General features: G+C 41.1%; 1 protein-coding gene across 13 annotated transcripts in view; it reads right to left on the bottom strand.

Moving 5' to 3' along the window:
- The window catches only part of arvcfb (ARVCF delta catenin family member b), a 257,350-nt gene that overhangs the window by 89,859 nt on the left and 147,551 nt on the right, over positions 1–19,940 (bottom strand). For 11 of the 13 annotated variants that reach the window (XM_084945743.1, XM_084945737.1, XM_084945742.1 and 8 more), the window contains 2 exons: positions 3,397–3,555; positions 2,611–2,631 (listed from right to left, as the gene is read on the bottom strand). In XM_084945743.1, coding sequence (XP_084801869.1) covers positions 2,611–2,631; positions 3,397–3,555 — 180 coding nt within the window. The remainder of the gene's footprint in view (positions 1–2,610; positions 2,632–3,396; positions 3,556–19,940) is intronic. The other 2 variants (XM_084945738.1, XM_084945739.1) reach the window with 1 other exon arrangement.

The following is a 19,940-nucleotide window of genomic DNA, read 5'->3' as shown; positions in this document are numbered from 1 at the left end:
AAAGAAAATTAAGACTCTTGTCAGATTTCAAAGCTAATTATGTGCCGGGCTCGGCCATACTTATAAACCATGTCACATGGCTACAGCAGTTGTCTGCATCTTGAGAGAAAAGCGTTCTTACTCTGCTCTAGTAACTGCCTAGCTTGATGAGTGTGCAGTCTATCTTCATCAAAGACAATTTCTTTTTTTAATAACAGCCATACATGAATAAATCACCATTAGGCCTTTTTTTCCCCTCCAGAAGATAATAACCAGTTGCTGCTTCAGTTTGACTTGCCAGTGCATGATGGGCAATGAAAATGCTATTGGTTTGGTGGTCTGCATCCACACACACACTAGCTGACATCCAGACCAATGAGAAAGAAGGCTGCTTTTATTGGTCCAACTGTACTTTAGCACTGAAATGACCGGTGTTTTATTCAGAGTGTCTGCCAGCAAGAAAAGAGGACTGGAAGGCAGCCAAGGAAAAAAGAAAAAAAAAAGCATGGCATTGTAGGGCAGGAGGTAGAATGTGGATCTAATTGAGCATGTATATGTGTTCTAACTCATACGCACGTTCAGGGTCAGGGCCAGTTCACTTTTGAGTTGACCTGATTGAGCGCATAAACAGAACCAGCAGTTAATCTGCCAATGAAAGGTTATTCAGTGCTGTTTTGCAGCCTTAAATGAGAAATTTCCAAGATTAACTCCATTTGTCACCTGAGATTTACCGGTCTCTTTGCACAACCACACAGTTCTACAACACAAGTCCCATCCGTTTTTATTTTTTCCCAACAGACAATCAGGGGGAAAACCCCCCACTTTTCTCTTCCTTTCCCATTATTCTACAAAGTAATTTTCCCGAATACTGAATTAAACGAAAAATATTTACAACTGAACAAACTTTTTTCTTTTTTTGCCTGCAAATCAGCAATGTAGGAGAAGCTCCAGTGCTTCAACTTCAAACAGTCAGATGGGGATAACCATAAAGGGAAAGGAGTGTGTTAGCATTAGAAAGCATGGCAAACCTTTGGGTTAAAAGAGCACGTATGCACATAAATACAACTGACTTGCTGGGAGAAATGGAAAGAGGGATAGGGTAAAGGACCACTTCAGAAAAGGGAGTCAAAGACAGGAGAGGAGTTGAGGAAAAAGACAGACAAGGAAAGCGAGCAGGACAAAATTCTCTTTGTAAATTCTCAACTGGGTCTGGATCTGTTTACAACCACAGACCTACAACCTTCCACAAGTTCACCCTGAGCAATCTGCTTAATCTACATTCTCCTTCAAAGTGACTTCCAGAAAACAGGCAACCCCACCTCTCAGCAGGGTGGCAGGCCCTTAAAACTAGCCTCGTTCTTTCCCCGTCCTCGGCAGCAAAGCCCTTGATTAGTGTGATGTTTTACTGCGTGCGTTTTGTGTGTGTTACTCCTAACAAGTCTTGTGCTGTAATGCATAAAAGCGTGCGAGAGAGTTTGTGTGGCCAATTCCCTAGCAGTAAACAGGCTGGAGGGCAACGGGTCCTCCCTGATGAGGGATTAGACCAGGCTTTTTAATTACAGTTTCACAGTCACAGGAGTAAGAGCTCCACACAGCTCCTCAGCACTGCTCTGGAAGCCTCCAGCTACAGCAGCTGACTGTAGCCACAAAGGCGTATATCTGAATCCCCCCCTCAAAGATCTTGCAATACAACCCTATCTCTGAACACCTTAAAATGTAGAAGCAAAAACTGAATTTTCAATCCCAGCATTATTCTGATGATGGTGTTTGGTCAAATCCAATACAACAATGAATTCAGGCTTTAGCAGATTAATGATACCGCCTGAAAAGGTTTCACAGCTCTGAGATCTTCAGCAAGGTAGCAAATGATTTTGTCCTGGTTTACATGTTAAACAAACACCAAATTTACTTTGATTTCAAGAAACCTAAAACTATTTCACTGATATTAAAATTCCCCAACCTTATAATTTAAAGCGTACAGTTTCAGGAAAATGTTTGTGAACACTTCACTGTGTTTCTTTATAAATATCACCTAAAACGTCATTAGATTTTCACAAAAGTCCTAAAATTAGATATAGATAAAAACTAGACTTGGACATTTATTTATTAAGGAAAATGGACTGCATTAGTCAAAACTCTTTAGAGAGAACGCATAATGAGTTGCTGTTTTTGTGCAGGACCCACAAATCTGATGTGTTTGTGCCATTATTTGCTTTCTCAGACGTTATTGTGAAGGTCCGACTTTGATTGATCCTTTTTCCAAACTCACTGATTCAAAGGGTCTGATTCTAATGTCGCCTCCATATTTACTGCTAAGGCCACAGATTGTCAAGCTTTTGCTTGCAGCTGTATATCAAAGTTATAAATTATAGACTTTCTTATAATTTATGATTCCACCAAGGAATACTGAGACACTATATAAAACAAAGACAGAGAAAAACTATGCAAAAGAGAGTATTGCTAGGGACAGATCAACCGAGGTGGAAGCAGCAAGCAGTGACTTAAGTGAGAGGTCGCTTTTAGCTTGTGATGATGCAGAGCTGTGTTGCACGCTGCTGCTATAGCCTGTATGGGCACACAAATAATGGCGGCGTGATGGGAAAAGCTATACTGGTACAAAAGTCAACTCACCTTCACGTTAGCTGATATACCCTTACAGAAAAACAAAAGAACACAGTAAAGGACGAATCAACAAAGGAGCTTTTGAGGAGCACAAAACTGATAGAACATCAGGGGAATTTGCTCATAATAATAATAACAATAACAAATAAAAGAAAGAAAATGAAGAAAATAAAGCCATGAGAAGGAGATGAAACCACTTTGGGCTGTAGGATTATGGGATTTATAGTTCTTAAGAATGGAAGTCTGGGAGTGGAGATACGGTACCAAGCAGTAATCCATAAGCATCATTTGAGCAATACTGAAATGGATCAAAGGGACTTTGGGGAGTTTTGCTACCATGAGGTTATTGGGATCAATGTGCCAAAACAATGCCGCTGCTTTGAAGAGTCCTACTCGTGTGATAGCACGCAGAAAAAGTATGGCTTACCAGTGTTATGCACAGGTCATATCTTTTTAAAAAAAAAACATTTTAAAGTTTCAAATTTTAACGGAATCACTCCATCAACACAGTAATATAGAAAAAATTGACAGCAAGTTAATATATCTGTGGGGGACTAAAATGATTTGATCCCCTGCTGAATTTATAAGTTTGGTCACTTACAAAGAAATGAACAGAAATTTGCTCCATTTAAGTGCTAGAACTGCACAAATTTAACAGCGTATCAAATAATTTGCCCTCCTGTATAACTGACCTTTCTATTTAATCATGTTGTCGCTAGTTTTTTTTTTTTAGTATCAGCATCAGCCCCTGCCTATGCACTGTGACCATGCTGTGTGTGCAGCTTTGCGTCTTACCTTGGTTTCTGTGCGCCGTGTGGTTCCATCATCAGAGGTGACCACTGAGACGTGGGAGGTGGGGGTGCCGGGGTCTTCTTCAATGGTGACCGTCTCCTCCACCACCTCCTGCGGCTCTTGCATCATGGCCAGGGATGTGGCGTTACTGGGGCTCTGCTCCTGTGCAGAGAGAAGTAAAAAAGAGAATCTGAGAAAAACTGAACTGAAATAACCGACAGATTTAAAAAAATAAAATAAAATAAAAATCAAGTTAAGATAGAGTGGAGAAAAACAGAACAGCATCCAGGTAATCATCCATTAGACATACGACAAGATGAAACTTTAATTGGGCCTCAGCAGCAACAAATGACATTAGAATCCAGCAGAGAGAAGCAGAGCATAAATAAGAACATTGCAAATGAAGTGTATTAAATATAATGCCACCTGCAATTTGCAATGCAACACTCGAACATCAAGTAGATGGAAAGTGTGAAGCGCATGGCGTGAATAATAATGTGTAGAAAATAACCGCTTTAAAATACGCGGATATGAATAATAAGTGTTTACGATTTCCAAACACGATGCGGTATGAAAAAAAGGGCTGCAAAAAAATATTCATGAAAATTACTGAAATATGAAAATGTAACTGTATTGTATGGATATTATTAAAAATAACATACTGCCGTTTTCACAACGACAGCGACTCAGTGTGTCAAACGTATTCAGTCTGTCCCAGCACATGATGTGCTTGTATATAGGTCATGGAAATGTACATACACTGTCAAAGATTTTAAAAAGCAGTTTAAAAACACAAATGCACTACTGGTTCACTCAAAAAAGGACGTAGCTGAATTTGAAATGTTCACGTTACTGTCACTGTAACAGCAGCAGATTTAGGATAGGGAACATCAGACATGCACTGATTCAATAATTGAATTGGATAGTGGTTGGACAGTGACTCAGAAAGCTAGACTGGACATCGATGACAATGGGCCAATCGATTCAATTCGGTCTTGCTCTGTGTTTACTATGCCACGTGTCAGCAGCAGCGCAGTGATTGTTAGAACAAAACCTAACATAGCATGGAGGAAGATAACAACAACTTGTCAGCAGATTGGAGACATTCCACACGTCTTGCTTGTGGCAGGTAAGTTTGTGACTTAAACTGTGGCCAGGTGTCTTCATTCGACTGAAAAACTGTTGACAACTCTTTCCCTCTCTCCCAACTCTCTCTGTCATAGTGCTCTGCAAAAGCCTTGAGCCATTCCTTGGTTCTTTATATTTTGCTAGGAAAATGGGTGAAACTATTTCTTCAAATGTGGAAAACTTAAATTGAAATACAGTAAAAAAGAAAAAAAAAGAAAAAGCAGAGTTAATACAGTTCTAACAGGTTTAAAATCAATATTTGGAGTGACCAGCTTTGCTCTTCAACACAGATTGAACTCTTTTAGACACGCTTTCTTATCATTTCTTTAAGTAGTCTTCAGGAATATTTCTCTAGGCTTCTTGTTTCTACCTTGAGCTCTGATCCCGGTCAAGATAATCCCACACTGCTTCAGCAATGCTGAGGTCTGGGCTCTGAGGAGGCCAATGACGATTTAAAATCTGATGGTACTTTTCTACATTCATATTTCCATCACTTCTGACAGGATCCCCACAGCCACTCACAGAACTACAGCATGAAACCATGACAGAGCCTCTACCGTGTTTTATTAATGGCAAAAGACACCACTGTTAAACCTCTCTCCTGATCTCCCCAATTCATAGTGACAATGATTTTCATCAGAAATTTCAAATTTGGATTTAACACTACAAAATACCTGATGCCACTGATTTTCAGTCTAGTTATTATATAATTTGGTGTACCTCGGTCTTTACTTCCTGTTTCCCTTTAACTGAGTTTCAGATGAGGCTTCAGTGAACAGTAGATGGATCAAATGAAGAGTCAGATACATCGCTCATGTTCTGTGTCTAGTTGTGCCTGGATTTCTTTCCATTTCTTAAGGACTTCTCTTTTTATTAAAATATGTTTTTATTGGGCATTTTACCATACAGGGAAAAGTAAAAACAAACAAACAAAAACAAAAGGGGGTACAAAATACACAGATTGCACAGATGCACAGATTCAACATTAAGCAAATCAAGTTCAAGCCATCCAGGTTGATCAGTGACCGTCCCATATGTCATTGACATACAGGTGGTGTAAGTATAATCTGAGGTCATCCCTTCCTTTTTCTTCCCTTTTTCAAAAAAAGGAGCTTTGTAAGGCATCATTACATCATTCATTGACAATAAAAGGGTTTAACAACAAGCACATACATATCTACTTCAGGTTTTCTGTCAAAATACCTTATTCCACATATTAACTACAATATAGCTTTCCCATTACCTCCTGTATTTACTTAACTGATCCATTCTACACTCAGAAAAAGTGAATTCTCCATTTTATATATTTCCTGTACTTTTTCTTTCCATTCTGTCTTTACTGGGAGTTCTTTCATTAGCCATTTCCTGGTAACTGCTTTCTTACCAGCTCCCTGGGTAATTACTTCTACAATTTCACTCCAATATGGTTGAATAGCTGGGCAACCCCAGAAGATGTGAAAGTGATCAGCTACCAGTTCCCCACACTGTCTCCAACAACGTCCACGTTTACATTGGACCTTCTGCTTTCATTTTAGTTTTTGAGTAGTAAGAAAAATCGAATCATATTTTTCCATGTAAATTCCCTCCCGTGACCGATATATTCAGTTGTGTAATCTTAGATTTGTACGCATCAGTTAGTAGGATGATTAGGCCAGTATTACTTTCATCCCTAGGTTTCATGTTACTGTTAAAATAGGATCTAACCCCCAATATCGGAAGTAGTCTTGCTTTTCCAATCATGTTTGCCCCTATGTCTTTCAAAACTGCATTTCCCCTGCATTTGATGTCCAAACACCTCTGGCTGACCATCGTTTAAAGCAATTATCTTGCTGGGCTGGAGCAAATTCTTTATCATATGCTACCCACCGTAGCTGTTTCATCTGATTTCCTAATTTTAGTTTTTCATATTCTTCAAACCAGATATTTAGGGGTGTTCTTGTCCCACAATTTTCTTTCTGTTCTAAATGTGATTTTCTGTCTCCGATTATTGTTTGAAATGGTAAATCTATTTGAGTCATGTCCACCTTACTATTTTGCTTTGTAGGAAGGGTTGCACCAGTAGATTAAATATCTCAATTCTGCAGCTTTAAAATGACTTTGCAGGAAGCTGTAGTGTTGTGTATCTCACTCTGGGCTTCCACGTGAATCCTGAGAGCATTCTGCTCCACATATTAAATAGTTTCATTGGTGTTTCAACCAGGACTGACCGAGTTGTTTATGTCAACTCTACTACCACTTGACTTGCATAACAAAGTCCATCTATGTATACCTTCCTTTAATTTCCTTATAATCAGTAAATCATTTATATCATAGATCTCAGATAATGTTTTGGGAACCTTATAACCCTTCTTCACTGTACATGTCTTCAGATTCATTCTTTTAGTTGTATTAGTAGAGTCAAGAGAGGGCTGCAGCTGTATGTTCCAGTCTCTGCCATACATAAGGGTACCTCTGGTCTCTTCAGTAATCATGTTAAATATTTTCTTAATTAGCATTTGGTCATTACCTAGTGGTCTGTAAACATGGCTTATGGTCAATGAGTCCAGTTACTAGGATATATAGCCCCTCTTTGTCTGCTATTTGTCTAATTAGTTGAAAGGTTTTTTATTAGAGATTAATATTGCGACACCTCTTGCATGTCCTCTTTTGTATGATGAGTAATATGTATGTCTAAAAACCAGTTGTTTAACTGTTTCATGTTCCATATTATTTATACGCATCCCTTACCAGAATATTATGACTTGATTTTCCATTTTCATCTTGGTTGCAATTTTTTTCCTTTTGATTGGGCTTTGCAGGGCTTTAACATTTAATTTTACTATATTATATTCCTGGAATTATGTAATATTCCCCTAAGCAAACATGTATAGTATAAATTCCAAAAGTGAAGTTAGAACATAACTTCTGAACAGGGAAGGGAATCCTCCAAATGAAGGGCCCCTCCTGGGAGCACAGAGATCCTCTCTGGTTCTGCGTGTGTGCTTCCCTACTCTCAAGTTGCTCCATATTATACTTGGATTAAACCACATTTATTATCAAAATGTCTTCCCAAGTGTGACCTAGTGATTTGGAGAGCGGCGTTTCTGATTCTAAATTGTCCTGATAAACAGTTACTTGTGTCTCTACTCCGTAACTTTTCCATAAGTTGTTTACTCACGAATGGCCCTTCATTTTTGGCCTTTAATCCTCCTTTGTTGTTGCTCTGTTATATGTAATGGGACTGTCAACTAGGGCTGCTCGATTATGGCAAAAATGATAATCACGATTATTTTCACTGAAATTGAGATCTCGATTATTTGACGATATTTATTTAACAATAACAATGTGTTGAATGATGACTTTAAAGATTGTCAAAAAATAATATAAAACAGTGTGCAAATACTGATAACAGTGCAAATGTTTGCAGTATAAAAAATAAATGAAAAATGTAAACATCTATGTTTAGTGAACTTTGCAGTGTTGCTCTGTGGTGCAGCTACGACACTGTAGCAAAGTTTACACACTATGTCTACTTGATCCACGTCTGACTCCGCGAACCCATAATGTTTCCACACCACTGAAGTTTTTTTACCTCTCTTTTCAACCAACAGCAGTCACTCTCCTCTCCAAATAACTTCTGCTTAGCTTTCCGAGCTTCCCTCGGGTCCTCTTAATCAGCGGTCCCCAACCCCCGGGCCTGTATAGTTTTCAGGGTTTTTATCGGTTTTCAGCGTTATTTTGTTATCGTTTTTATCATTTACTCGGTTTTCCTGGGTCTTTTCACGTGTGTTATGAATAAATTTTCTTTTTTTCGGTACCGGTACTAGTTTGATTTTGTTGTATTTATCCGCGACACCTTAAAGGCCGGTCCGTGAAAATATTGTCGGGCATAAACCGGTCCGTGGCGCAAAAAAGGTTGGAGACCGCTGCTCTTAATTGTTGTGACACGTGTTCGAAATGCAGAGAGGTGCGCTTGATTTGCCACACGGAGCAGCGCGAGAGTAAAGCACGAGGGAGGGGCTAATAATCGGCTCAGTCATTTTTAATGATCGTTGAAAGCCCAGATTGTAATCGTGATTAAAATTCTATTAATTGAGCAGCCCTACTGTCAACATAGACCCGAAACCTTGCTGGGGCTCGTGTCTTGCACAGTTTACGCAGTGGAGCATATTCCCTTCTTTTTTGGATAACTTTGGTCAAAAGAAAAATCTTGCGGCAGTCTTGCATCCCCAGGTCGATGTCCGAGAGCAAAAGTTTGGTCTTAATAAAGTTCTTCAAGGACTCAGTTGGGTTTCCACGTTATTGTCCTAACATAAGTTGTTTCTTCAGGACTGCGTCTCAAAGTCAGTTAACAGCGAACACCATTGTGGCATGTGCGTTATCTTCACTTCTTTCTCCATTTCTTTCCTTTTCTGTGGTCTTTACTATCTTTGCTCTTTATTTTCCCATAGGTCTTTAAATAAACATGATGTTCTAGACAGGAAAAAAGGGGAAACGATAGACCTTTGCTGAGAGTTCACATAATACGCTGCTGTTCATTTTGCTGCCACTTCCCCTTTAGTCCTGTACACCATGCTGAGAAATATCAGCTCTTTGGCTAACAGCTCTTTGGGAATCACCTTGTTGGTACAAAAATATAATTTTATTCCTGTCTAACTGTGTTATCTTTGGCATTTTCATAGATTCAACTATGATCAAATGATCTGTTTTTGCAACAGGCTGCTAGTAACAAAGTTTAGTGTTCTTTGCCAAGTTGTCTGTTATGCGTAGACACAATACTGAGTCATCGCTTGAGTTAGGCAGAATGATGATGCTTGAATGATTCACTGGTCAGTGTTAATTGGCTTGACAAACAAACAAATCCTCTGAAAACGGTCAGGTACAAGAACAAGAACAAGACTGAAAATTAGTGAAAAAAGCAGCCAAAGGAAAACGTTAAAAACCTTCAGAAAGCCTGAGGAAATATTGGTCAAGACCACTCTGAAAACTTTAATAAAAGTCTGGCTCCATGGAGCAGAATGTAAAAAAAGACAGGCAGCTCAAAAACCATATGCTTATGATACCATGCACCAGCTATAGTGCACTGGTTGTAAGAACAAGAGCTAACAAAGCGTGGAGGTTTAATAACTTAGCATTGATATCAGGATAACAACACTGCAATGCAGGATAGGCAACAAGCTCCTCGCCTCTTGATACTTAAAGCCAAGTTAAAGCTTCTTTCAAGGCAAGAAAATTCAGAAGGACCATTTTTATTCATATTTCATTGAAAGGCTGTGGATTTCAAAAAGAAAAAAAAAACATGTCTATAGGCTACAGATGACAGTGAATATGGAGTTCCGCATAACCCACCTGACCTTGTTCAAAGAAACAAGGTCAGGTGCCGCATTTCCTGCTGATGGAAAATGATACAAAGTCAACGGTCGGAGGTGCAACGCCCTGTCATGGCCCGCTGCTGCGCTGCAGTGTGACAAAATTACAGCTCTCAGGGTGGAGAGGGAAAGGGAGGTATTTGAAGCAATCACTGATAACCAAAACAGCACGGAGCCAAGAGAGGGAGAGGAAATCGAAAGTAATAGAGAGGGCGGAGAGGGAAAGGCTTGCAGTTGGACGGTGTAGTGGGAGAAAGTGTTTCTTATGTCGGAAAGGAAAAAGGAAGTCTGCTTGTACCAGTCATAAGGACTTTGTTCAGGGTGTTAGAAATGCCACAATAATGTGTGCACTTCCTGTTCTCTTTGACCCTGATGAAATGTATTTAAAAATTCTGTAAAAAAATAAATAAATTAATAAATTAAAAAAAAATGCAAATATTTCCATTCAGAAAATATTTCTTATTTTTTATGAACCCCTCATAGTCTTTCTCTTAAAGACAAATTTAAATAATCTCCAACAGTGACATCCTTCCAAGTTCTTGTAATCTATTTGCAAATTCATTCACATGCTGTAATGATGACTATTTCTGTCTGCCCAATTACACAAAGCTCACAGGAGAAATGAAGCGAAGTCCAACGGGCGAGCAAGAGGAAAAGTTTTTGTGTTATTCCCTGTTGTCTTTTGTTGAAAGACTAAGTGACACTTTGTGGAGGAATACAGCTTGTTTTCTTCACATCTTTGAAGACACTAATAAGCAAACACTCCATTGATTGGACAAGTTCTCTCAGGCTTCAAAGCCCCACACGCCCTTCATCGATCTGCTCGTCCCTCTTGCTGATCAGTCAAAAAGTTTGCACTTTTTACGTCTAGGATCCTCTCCCCTAATTCTGCAACCCTCCAGCCTCCAGGTCCCTGATGGGAAAAAGACCTGGGCTCTCAGTCTCGGTATGCATCACCTCCTTCAGCAGCTCACTAAAAATAAAAACTGCTTCCTTCATTTACCTGCCCCACTCTATTCAGTAACTTAGAGTCAATTAGCACTCTGAACTGAGCCGAGTTAGATCATTACACTTGGAAAATGGTTCCCAAGCCCCATTATTGGGGTTAATGACTGGGAAGGCTATCAGCTGCATAGAAAGAGACATTTATTTACACAAAATCATTGTGAGCTGAAGATTGACATTTTTTTAAACAACTGACCGCAGGCTATAAAGTTCAGCTTTGCTGGGAACAGTGTTCTAATGGCATTCTGAAAAAGGTCAGTACTGATTAGTTGCATCCAATCAGCATCCTTGTTCTGTTTAATTATATATGCAAATTACCCTCCTGATTCAGTGCCCAGCGCTAAAAACAGAATGGAAAATTAGTTATTTGAAGACTCTCCAAGTGTGTACACAACTCATTTAAAATGTGCAATGTCTTCCAGTAGTAATAAAATAAAAGCTTTGTTTGCAGAACTGCATCATTTGCTGAAGATTCAAGGTCCAGTGGAACGTGCACAGCCTTTTGTGGATCCTGTGCCAGTCACTGGCTTCCACTTCTGATAAAAGATATCTGTCCTTAGCTCATTGGTCTCTTTATTAACACTCCATAAAGAAAATAATATTATATATTCATAAAATAAAGACAGCACTTAATTAGTCATTTGGTTAAGATCATCAAAGACAGAAACCTATGGGGATGTGGATATGGACTGCGCAGCATGAATGCTTTTGATTTATCTTTTGAGGACAAGAGTACTGTATGGAAGTTACCCCCTGTTCCACCGCTTCATCTCCCTGTTAATCTGGACAAGTTAACTGCATTCCTATGATGTTTAGCTCTTTGAAGGCTCAATGGATGAACCCACAGTAGGTGCTGTCACAGCAGGAATATGTAATAAAAGCAGCACCATCCTGCAGTTGTTTAAACACTGTTAGAGCACTGGACAGAAAGGAGAGTGCGGGGGGATCCTTAGAGGCTCGCTGACAAACTGGCTTCTTGATCCAAGCTTAATGCAAGCTTGCTCGCTCACTTCTCCCGCACTCAGCATGCAATACATTAAAGCGTGGCGTCGAACTCGACATTACTGCCCCTAAATAAATTATTAAAAGCTGTCTGGCCACAGTCAGGCTTTCTGAGGGCCCCGGGGAAAGGTGAGGCTGATTCCAAGTCAAGGAGCCTCAGGAAAGCATACCCTTCAGAAGGGGTGGGCGATATAAACGATATACGATAAACGATATAAATTTGGCCAACAATAGAGATTTTGACTATACCGCTCTATCGCGATAGCGCATGTTGATGATGTCATCAAGCTGCGCCTGTTTTGCTTGAAAGCATCGCAGCGGCTACAACCATTATCATCTGCAAATTATGGCAGGCGACAGTCATAGCAAAGAGATGAAGCACTTTTGAAATATGGGGAAAGCCAAAAACTGCGCTTCCTCCACTTCCGTAACATTGATTCATTAATGTTGAATTCTCTCGCAGCTGCTCTATTCCCATGTTGTTGCAGTATATTAATAACTAACCTCGTATTGTAGATGAATAATCTCAGTTGTTCTCCTGACTGAAGTTTGGCCCGTGTATAGCATCCTGCTATGCAATTGCATTTGTCCCCAACCACCAGAATCCCTCACGTTAACTTATATCGAGTGGAAAAAAAGTTGGTGTTCATCCTCCAGCTTCACTGTGCTAATGTTATGCTAACATAGCTGTGTTGCTAGCAGTCACGTAGCACAACATTATATACCAGGTAGTCCAACTTCAGTAACCCTACAAACGCCACTGCTGTTTAGTTTCCTGTCTTCATTTATATTGGAAGTGATAGCAGAGCTGTACGTTTTAATTATTTTCAAAAATCTCTCAGTCAGAACATGTCATGTTTAGGTGTAAGCTAGCGAGCTAACTTCCTGTTAACTTGTAACTCAGTTAAATGTAATAACTTCTGTTTTCATGGATGCATGGATGTTAAACTTAATTGTTACACCTGGTACAGCAGCAACGCTGATGATTTTATTAAAGATGAAAGAATTAAGACTGTTTTTAACTCTTAGTGTTCGTTTGACTTTGGGACCTGGGACCAGAATTCATACATAAGGCACACTCTCGATTTTTGAGAAAATTAAAGGATTTTAAGTGTGCCTTATAGTGTGGAAAATACGTTATACAGAAGAAAAGAATATATCGCGATATATATCGTTACCGCACGTGCTTCAAATTATATCGCGATATGGATTTTAGGCCATATCGCCCAGCCCTACCCTTCAGCCAAGGAAGGGTGAAGTAGAGCACAGTTAAGTTAATGGTTGACTGGAGAGAGGGGAATGATAAAGTGTCAGAGGGTTATGAGGAAAAATGTGATAAGGAAGGAGGAAGACGTTTGAGGTTGTGCAAATCTTGTGGAATTGGTTTGTACTGGGTGAGTAGAACGTCCGACGTTAAACAGGAGAGCTACTAAATCGAATGATCCCAAAATGCAGCATGAGAAGTAACAAAGGAAGACGACACTTTAAGCTCGAATAAAAGTCCCTGGAGCAGGGTATCATTATGAAAATGTTCCCACTAGTACGACTATGCTGGTGTGTGTATGTGTGTGTCAGCAAGAGTCAAACCTGAAAAATAAAGATAAAAAAAATTAAGAGTGCCTCATAGAGAACACAAAACACACCCTTTCATAAACCCAGCAAAGCCTGTCTGTTAAGGACTGGATTTAGCCAGAGAAGTACAGCACGCCCTGGGGTTCCTGTGCCCAAGAAAAGAAGGCAAAAAAATAAAGGTGTTTTGTCTTCTTGCCTAAAATATAGCCTTGCCAAAAGCTCGAACCTCCTCTGATGAGGAGAAAAGAGCTTGCAAGAGATTTGCTAGTTAAATCACTTCTGTTCAGCCGATGGTAGCAGAGAAGCTGAAGCATCAAACGGACAGGGATTCGGCTCACAAGAGGGCCCAAGGATTTGTACAACCTGCACTTTACTCAGTCCAGTGTGGCTGAGGACTTGGTGAATAATGAAACCTCATCTTTCCAAGCAGTACAGAGACCAAAAAGACTATAACACCGGCTAACTCCATCAGAAGTGCTTAGAATGTGCTTCTACTGTAATGTACATTTTAGATTATCTTTAGCTAACTAAAAATGTTTGACTTTTTTTACACATTAATGTAGATCGGGCAGAGAACAAACCTTAAGGTCTCCATATCTCGACAATGTCCACAAAAAATCAATGCTCCAAAAACATAAAATAAAATAACCAAGAGCCCTTGAGCAGCCTCTGAAGAATATTTCTTTACAATAGATTACAGAGGGACACACAACACCTAAAAAGCAACTAATCTAAACCATAATGGATTGCTGTGCTGAAAAAGGAAAGAAAAGGAGAAGTAGGAATGCTAAGGCGGGAGATTAAGCGATACAACGGTGTCAATTAGCAGCAGCCTGCTATCTGCCATCAATCCGCACCCATTCATCATCTGTGTTCAATAAGCTGCTCAGTGCTGTCTAAGGACGGAGAGATAGAGTAAAATGAGGGAGTGAACCAAGATAAGAGGCTCTCCTTCAATCAGGACAGAATCACAACAAGGAAACTTCACCTGGATTTAGTCTTTTCTGAAGACGTTGCTCAAGGTGTGCAGTGAAAGTTGTTCATTCAGTTTATTGATGTCATATTGATGATACTCAGCCATCACTTTACTTCACACACTGTTTCCCCCCTTTGACCACGCTGCAAGGACAGCAACTACGCGTGTGTCCTCCAAACAGACTAGGAAACACTACAAGAACAAGTACTCGTCCTTTGTGTACACAGCTGCCAGCATGTGCATCCTAAAGCAAGCATAATCCAGCGCAATGCTAGCTCTACAGGGAGTGCAGAATTATTAGGCAAATGAGTATTTTGTCCACATCATCCTCTTCATGCATGTTGTCTTACTCCAAGCTGTATAGGCTCGAAAGCCTACTACCAATTAAGCATATTAGGTGATGTGCATCTCTGTAATGAGAAGGGGTGTGGTCTAATGACATCAACACCCTATATCAGCTGTGCATAATTATTAGGCAACTTCCTTTCCTTTGGCAAAATGGGTCAAAAGAAGGACTTGACAGGCTCAGAAAAGTCAAAAATAGTGAGATATCTTGCAGAGGGATGCAGCAATCTCAAAACTGCAAAGCTTCTGAAGCGTGATCATCGAACAATCAAGCGTTTCATTCAAAATAGTCAACAGGGTCGCAAGAAGCGTGTGGAAAAACCAAGGCGCAAAATAACTGCCCATGAACTGAGAAAAGTCAAGCGTGCAGCTGCCAAGATGCCACTTGCCACCAGTTTGGCCATATTTCAGAGCTGCAACATCACTGGAGTGCCCAAAAGCACAAGGTGTGCAATACTCAGAGACATGGCCAAGGTAAGAAAGGCTGAAAGACGACCACCACTGAACAAGACACACAAGCTGAAACGTCAAGACTGGGCCAAGAAATATCTCAAGACTGGTTTTTCTAAGGTTTTATGGACTGATGAAATGAGAGTGAGTCTTGATGGGCCAGATGGATGGGCCCGTGGCTGGATTGGTAAAGGCAGAGAGCTCCAGTCCGACTCAGACGCCAGCAAGGTGGAGGTGGAGTACTGGTTTGGGCTGGTATCATCAAAGATGAGCTTGTGGGGCCTTTTCGGGTTGAGGATGGAGTCAAGCTCAACTCCCAGTCCTACTGCCAGTTTCTGGAAGACACCTTCTTCAAGCAGTGGTACAGGAAGAAGTCTGCATGCTTCAAGAAAAACATGATTTTCATGCAGAACAATGCTCCATCACACGCGTCCAAGTACTCCACAGCGTGGCTGGCAAGAAAGGGTATAAAAGAAGAAAAACTAATGACATGGCCTCCTTGTTCACCTGATCTGAACCCCATTGAGAACCTGTGGTCCATCATCAAATGTGAGATTTACAAGGAGGGAAAACAGTACACCTCTCTGAACAGTGTCTGGGAGGCTGTGGTTGCTGCTGCACGCAATGTTGATGGTGAACAGATCAAAACACTGACAGAATCCATGGATGGCAGGCTTTTGAGTGTCCTTGCAAAGAAAGGTGGCTATATTGGTCGCTGATTTGTTTTTGTTTTGTTTTTGAATGTCAGAAATGTATATTTGTGAATGTGGAGATGTTATATTGGTTTCACTGGTAAAACTAAATAATTGAAATGGGTATATATTTGTTTTTTGTTAAGTTGCCTAATAATTATGCACAGTAATAGTCACCTGCACACACAGATATCCCCTAAAATAGCTAAAACTAAAAACAAACTAAAAACTACTTCCAAAAACATTCAGCTTTGATATTAATGAGTGTTTTGGGTTCATTGAGAACATGGTTGTTGTTCAATAATAAAATTATTCCTCAAAAATACAACTTGCCTAATAATTCTGCACTCCCTGTAGTCTGTGATGCCTGAGAGCTGATGAGATTCCTGCTGCTGCCACCTCTGCTGTACACTCCCAGCACTTCCCAGCCCCGCCATGAGCTCCACCTCCACCCCATCATCCACTTGTAGATCTAAGCTTCCCTTGATCTGCCCTCCTTATCTCCAATTTCCCAAACTTTGCTTTGAGTTGAGCTTGGTGCTTTCTTGTGAGAACTGCAGAGGTCTGAACCTTGACGTTGCAAATCAACACAGTTCATATTAACATATTCATCTTACATGAAAGAGTCCAAAGCTGCAACTTAACTATTTACATCGGGAACTATTTGATCAAAGAATGATTACAGATCTACAGAAGCGTCTGCAATTTGCTTCAATTCTGCTGGTTTGAAATACACCGGTAAAAAAAAAGAAAATACTGTAGTGATCAGGGTTGCTATCTGGATTGCAAACATCAGATTTCAAGTGTTAAATATATTTAAGTGTTACCAGTTAAATATAATTAGCTTGTAAAATGAATCTAATGTCAAAAGAGACAATTACTGCAAGGTATATATGAGGTATACACACTTCCCACTCACTCCCCCCACTAAAGCAGAAATTAGATGTGCATGTCTTAATTTAAACACTGTGGGAGGGAGGCTGAGGATCTTTCCCTCTAAGACAACAAAACCTGTCAGGTCGCCACCTGGCCATGCATGCGGGTGTGATCAGAGTCACCTTCCTGATGCACAAACATACACACACACACACACACACAAGTGCAAGACATGCACAGTTTTAGCCTGACCCCTGCAGAGTGACTAACAGGATTTCATTCCAGGGACACGCCAGCAATCATTACATGGCTCTTACACAATTAATCCTTTACCAAAGATCGCCTGTTTAACCTTGAGTCTGCCAATTTCCCATCAACCCCTTCTGTTTCCACCACCTGCCCTCACTGCAGTTCTTCAAGTCAAAACACTCAAATGGTAAAAGTTCAAACGAGAGGGAGGGAGAAAGAAGGAGTATGAGAGACGCGAGTGCGCTGGGGTGAAAAAGCAAATGTGGTTGTGTGATCCAAACATCCAACCAAAAGAAGGCTTGTTTGTGGGATGAAGCGGAGGCAGAAGGGAAGTCAAGTAAAGGAAGGGGAACTGGAGAAGCTGACAATGTGTGGTAAAGGCCCAAAACAGCATGATAAAAAGTGTAAAAAAAAAAAAAAACCCAAAACAACAACAGAATAAAAGGGGCATTCAGTCACATCCAAGGACGACTCAGCCAAGCCTCATCTCAGTTACAGCCAGGGCACAGGTCCAAGCTCTCTGGAATAACTGAGAAGTCTATCTGACCTGGCGCTGCAAGGATCCGTGTGTGCATTTGTGAATTGTAGATGTAAAACTGCTAAGATGGCAGCAAATTCATCAGTGGTCTAAAATGTGGCAAAGATGTAAACTTAGGGGTCCCTTGCCGTTTTGTCCCTTAAAAGAAAGAGCTTAGATATCATGTTTATGAAGTGATTTCACAACCTCTAAGATGAGAAGGGAAAAAAACACTAACAAGGCAATTTCAGTTTAGCTTATGTGTTTGCTTCCATCCCAAGTGACAAAATGAAATATATCACAGGTCTATTTCAGCTGAATGTCTTAAACAGCTGTTACATGAAGTGCTCCAAATCCAAATGCAAAACACTTTATGGTTATGATGGTTTTAAAAGCACCTTAGCACAAAGAAAATGCCAAAATCCAGCTACTAGCAAACTGGCACTCCTGCTAAGAAACTCAGTGTTTGTGGCATAACATTTATACCTAAAGTTACATCACAATATGATTACATATCACCATACATATCGTGATATCGGCCAGTTGCGGTTATCATGATCATGCTGTAGTAGGCATTCAGGAACTGACCCCCAGATTTTTCTTTTTTTTTCTCCTTTTTTTTTGTCAACTTCAATGGCAAGCGTCTCATTTTATCCCCCCTCCCTTCCTCTGTACTCCCAGAATCAAACCTTCCTCCACCGTGGATCTACCGGAATTACGCAAATAGCCTGTGTGGATTCAAAACCTTGGCGCCGCAAGGTGACTAACTAAAGAGAGAGCATCAAACTCCTAATGATGCAGCTGGGAATGATGGGCCCTTAATCTCTCCTCCTCTGGTGACTGATCCTGAGCCAAATCTGGGCTTCTCTTCCTCTCTCATCTCTTTCACGCTTGGTCTCCTGGTTTCAGACGCTTCCATTATTTCCCACCCCAGACCTGCTTTTCTCCCTCTTCCCAGAAGTCCCCCCCCCCCTCCTGCACCACCCTCCGCCGATGTGCCCTTTTGTTCCTTCGTACCAGCGCCTAGAAACGGGACAAACCTTATCCAAGCCGCTTGACAGACTCGAGGCTCGATTGCTTCCCGACAGGGCATCGCGACTGTATTTTCCCCACTCGGAACTGGATATTAAGTGACAGATGGAAACCCCAGCTCAACCCCTGGCAACATTTGACACCAGCTTAATCTCTGGAAAGGCAGATATTCCCATCCAATTTGGCCAGGAGATGTTTGGAAAACTCGGATAATTTCTTACATATGCCATCAATTACATGCCGTAACACACAAACACACTTGCGCACACACGGAATCACATACCACATGTGTTTTCCTCGTCATTCATAGCCTGGAGTCAGATTAGGAGTCCAACATCCAGAAAGTCAATCTCAACATGGAATTCATGGCAGGCCTCAGCAAATCGAAAATAAATAAATTGTGCAGATTTTCGGTCAGTAGCCAAGGAGACAAAGGGAAGGAGGATAATAAACAAAAAGGAAAAGGAGGAGAAACCACTTGGAGCCTATAGGACAAACCAAAACGATGAGCTTCGGAGAGGGTTCGGCAATGATAGCTGTGGTTTGATTATTTGGACAGCGGGTGCGACCATAAGAGACGGGGCAGAGAGAAAGAACCGAGCGCTGCAGAAGCAGATTAGAGGTAGCCTGCCGCATTCAGCGGGTGGTGGGCGGGGTGTGGGGCAGGGGTGGGTTTGCTGTGATGGTGTAACTCTGGAATCCCAGAGGGGGGGTTGTTTGCAGCGCCCCTCCCCTCAGCCTCTGGATCACTGTCAGCATGAGTCTGTCACAGAGGGCTGGCGACTAGGGGGGGGGGGGGGGGGGGGGTGATGCAGTGCGCGGCGGAGGCTCCGAGACGAGCGCTGCCAGAAGCTCAGTTCATGTGAGGTCTACTGGAGATTTAGGGAGCTGGACAGGGGACATATGCTCCACATCCGGTCAGGCTACCAGTGCAAAGCGTACTAACAACCCCCCGCCCCCGGACAACTTTTCTCTAAAAACTGTCTCCATGTGCAACCGCAGGTTTTCCAAACCAACACAAATCCCCCTCCCCATGCCCCCCTTTTTTCCTCCATCGCTGACTTTCTCTTGGTTTCTCTTGTGCAGAAACAACTCTGCCCAGGGCTGTTGCAATGGAAGACTACAGGCTTAGCAGGATTCTCTAACTGTTTTAGGAAAAATACTCAGTGTCTGGTGGGACTTTAGTTGTGGGGTGTGGAAAGTGGATTAGAAAATAGACCCTTCAAACCTGTTTGGCAAAATTGTGCTTCATCTCCAAACTGTATAAATATCTACACTGGCCCAGGAGAAGTAACACAAGATTTAAACTCTTCTGCTCTCACTCCTATGCCTTCTCTAGTTGTGGCACTTTGAAG

This window comes from Perissodus microlepis, chromosome 12 (assembly GCF_051167445.1).
Source record: "Perissodus microlepis isolate ML-2025 ecotype Zambia chromosome 12, ASM5116744v1, whole genome shotgun sequence".
Classification (NCBI taxonomy): Eukaryota; Metazoa; Chordata; class Actinopteri; order Cichliformes; family Cichlidae; genus Perissodus; species Perissodus microlepis.
Note: the sequence above shows the minus strand (reverse complement) of the source record. Positions and strands in the feature narration are given on the sequence as shown.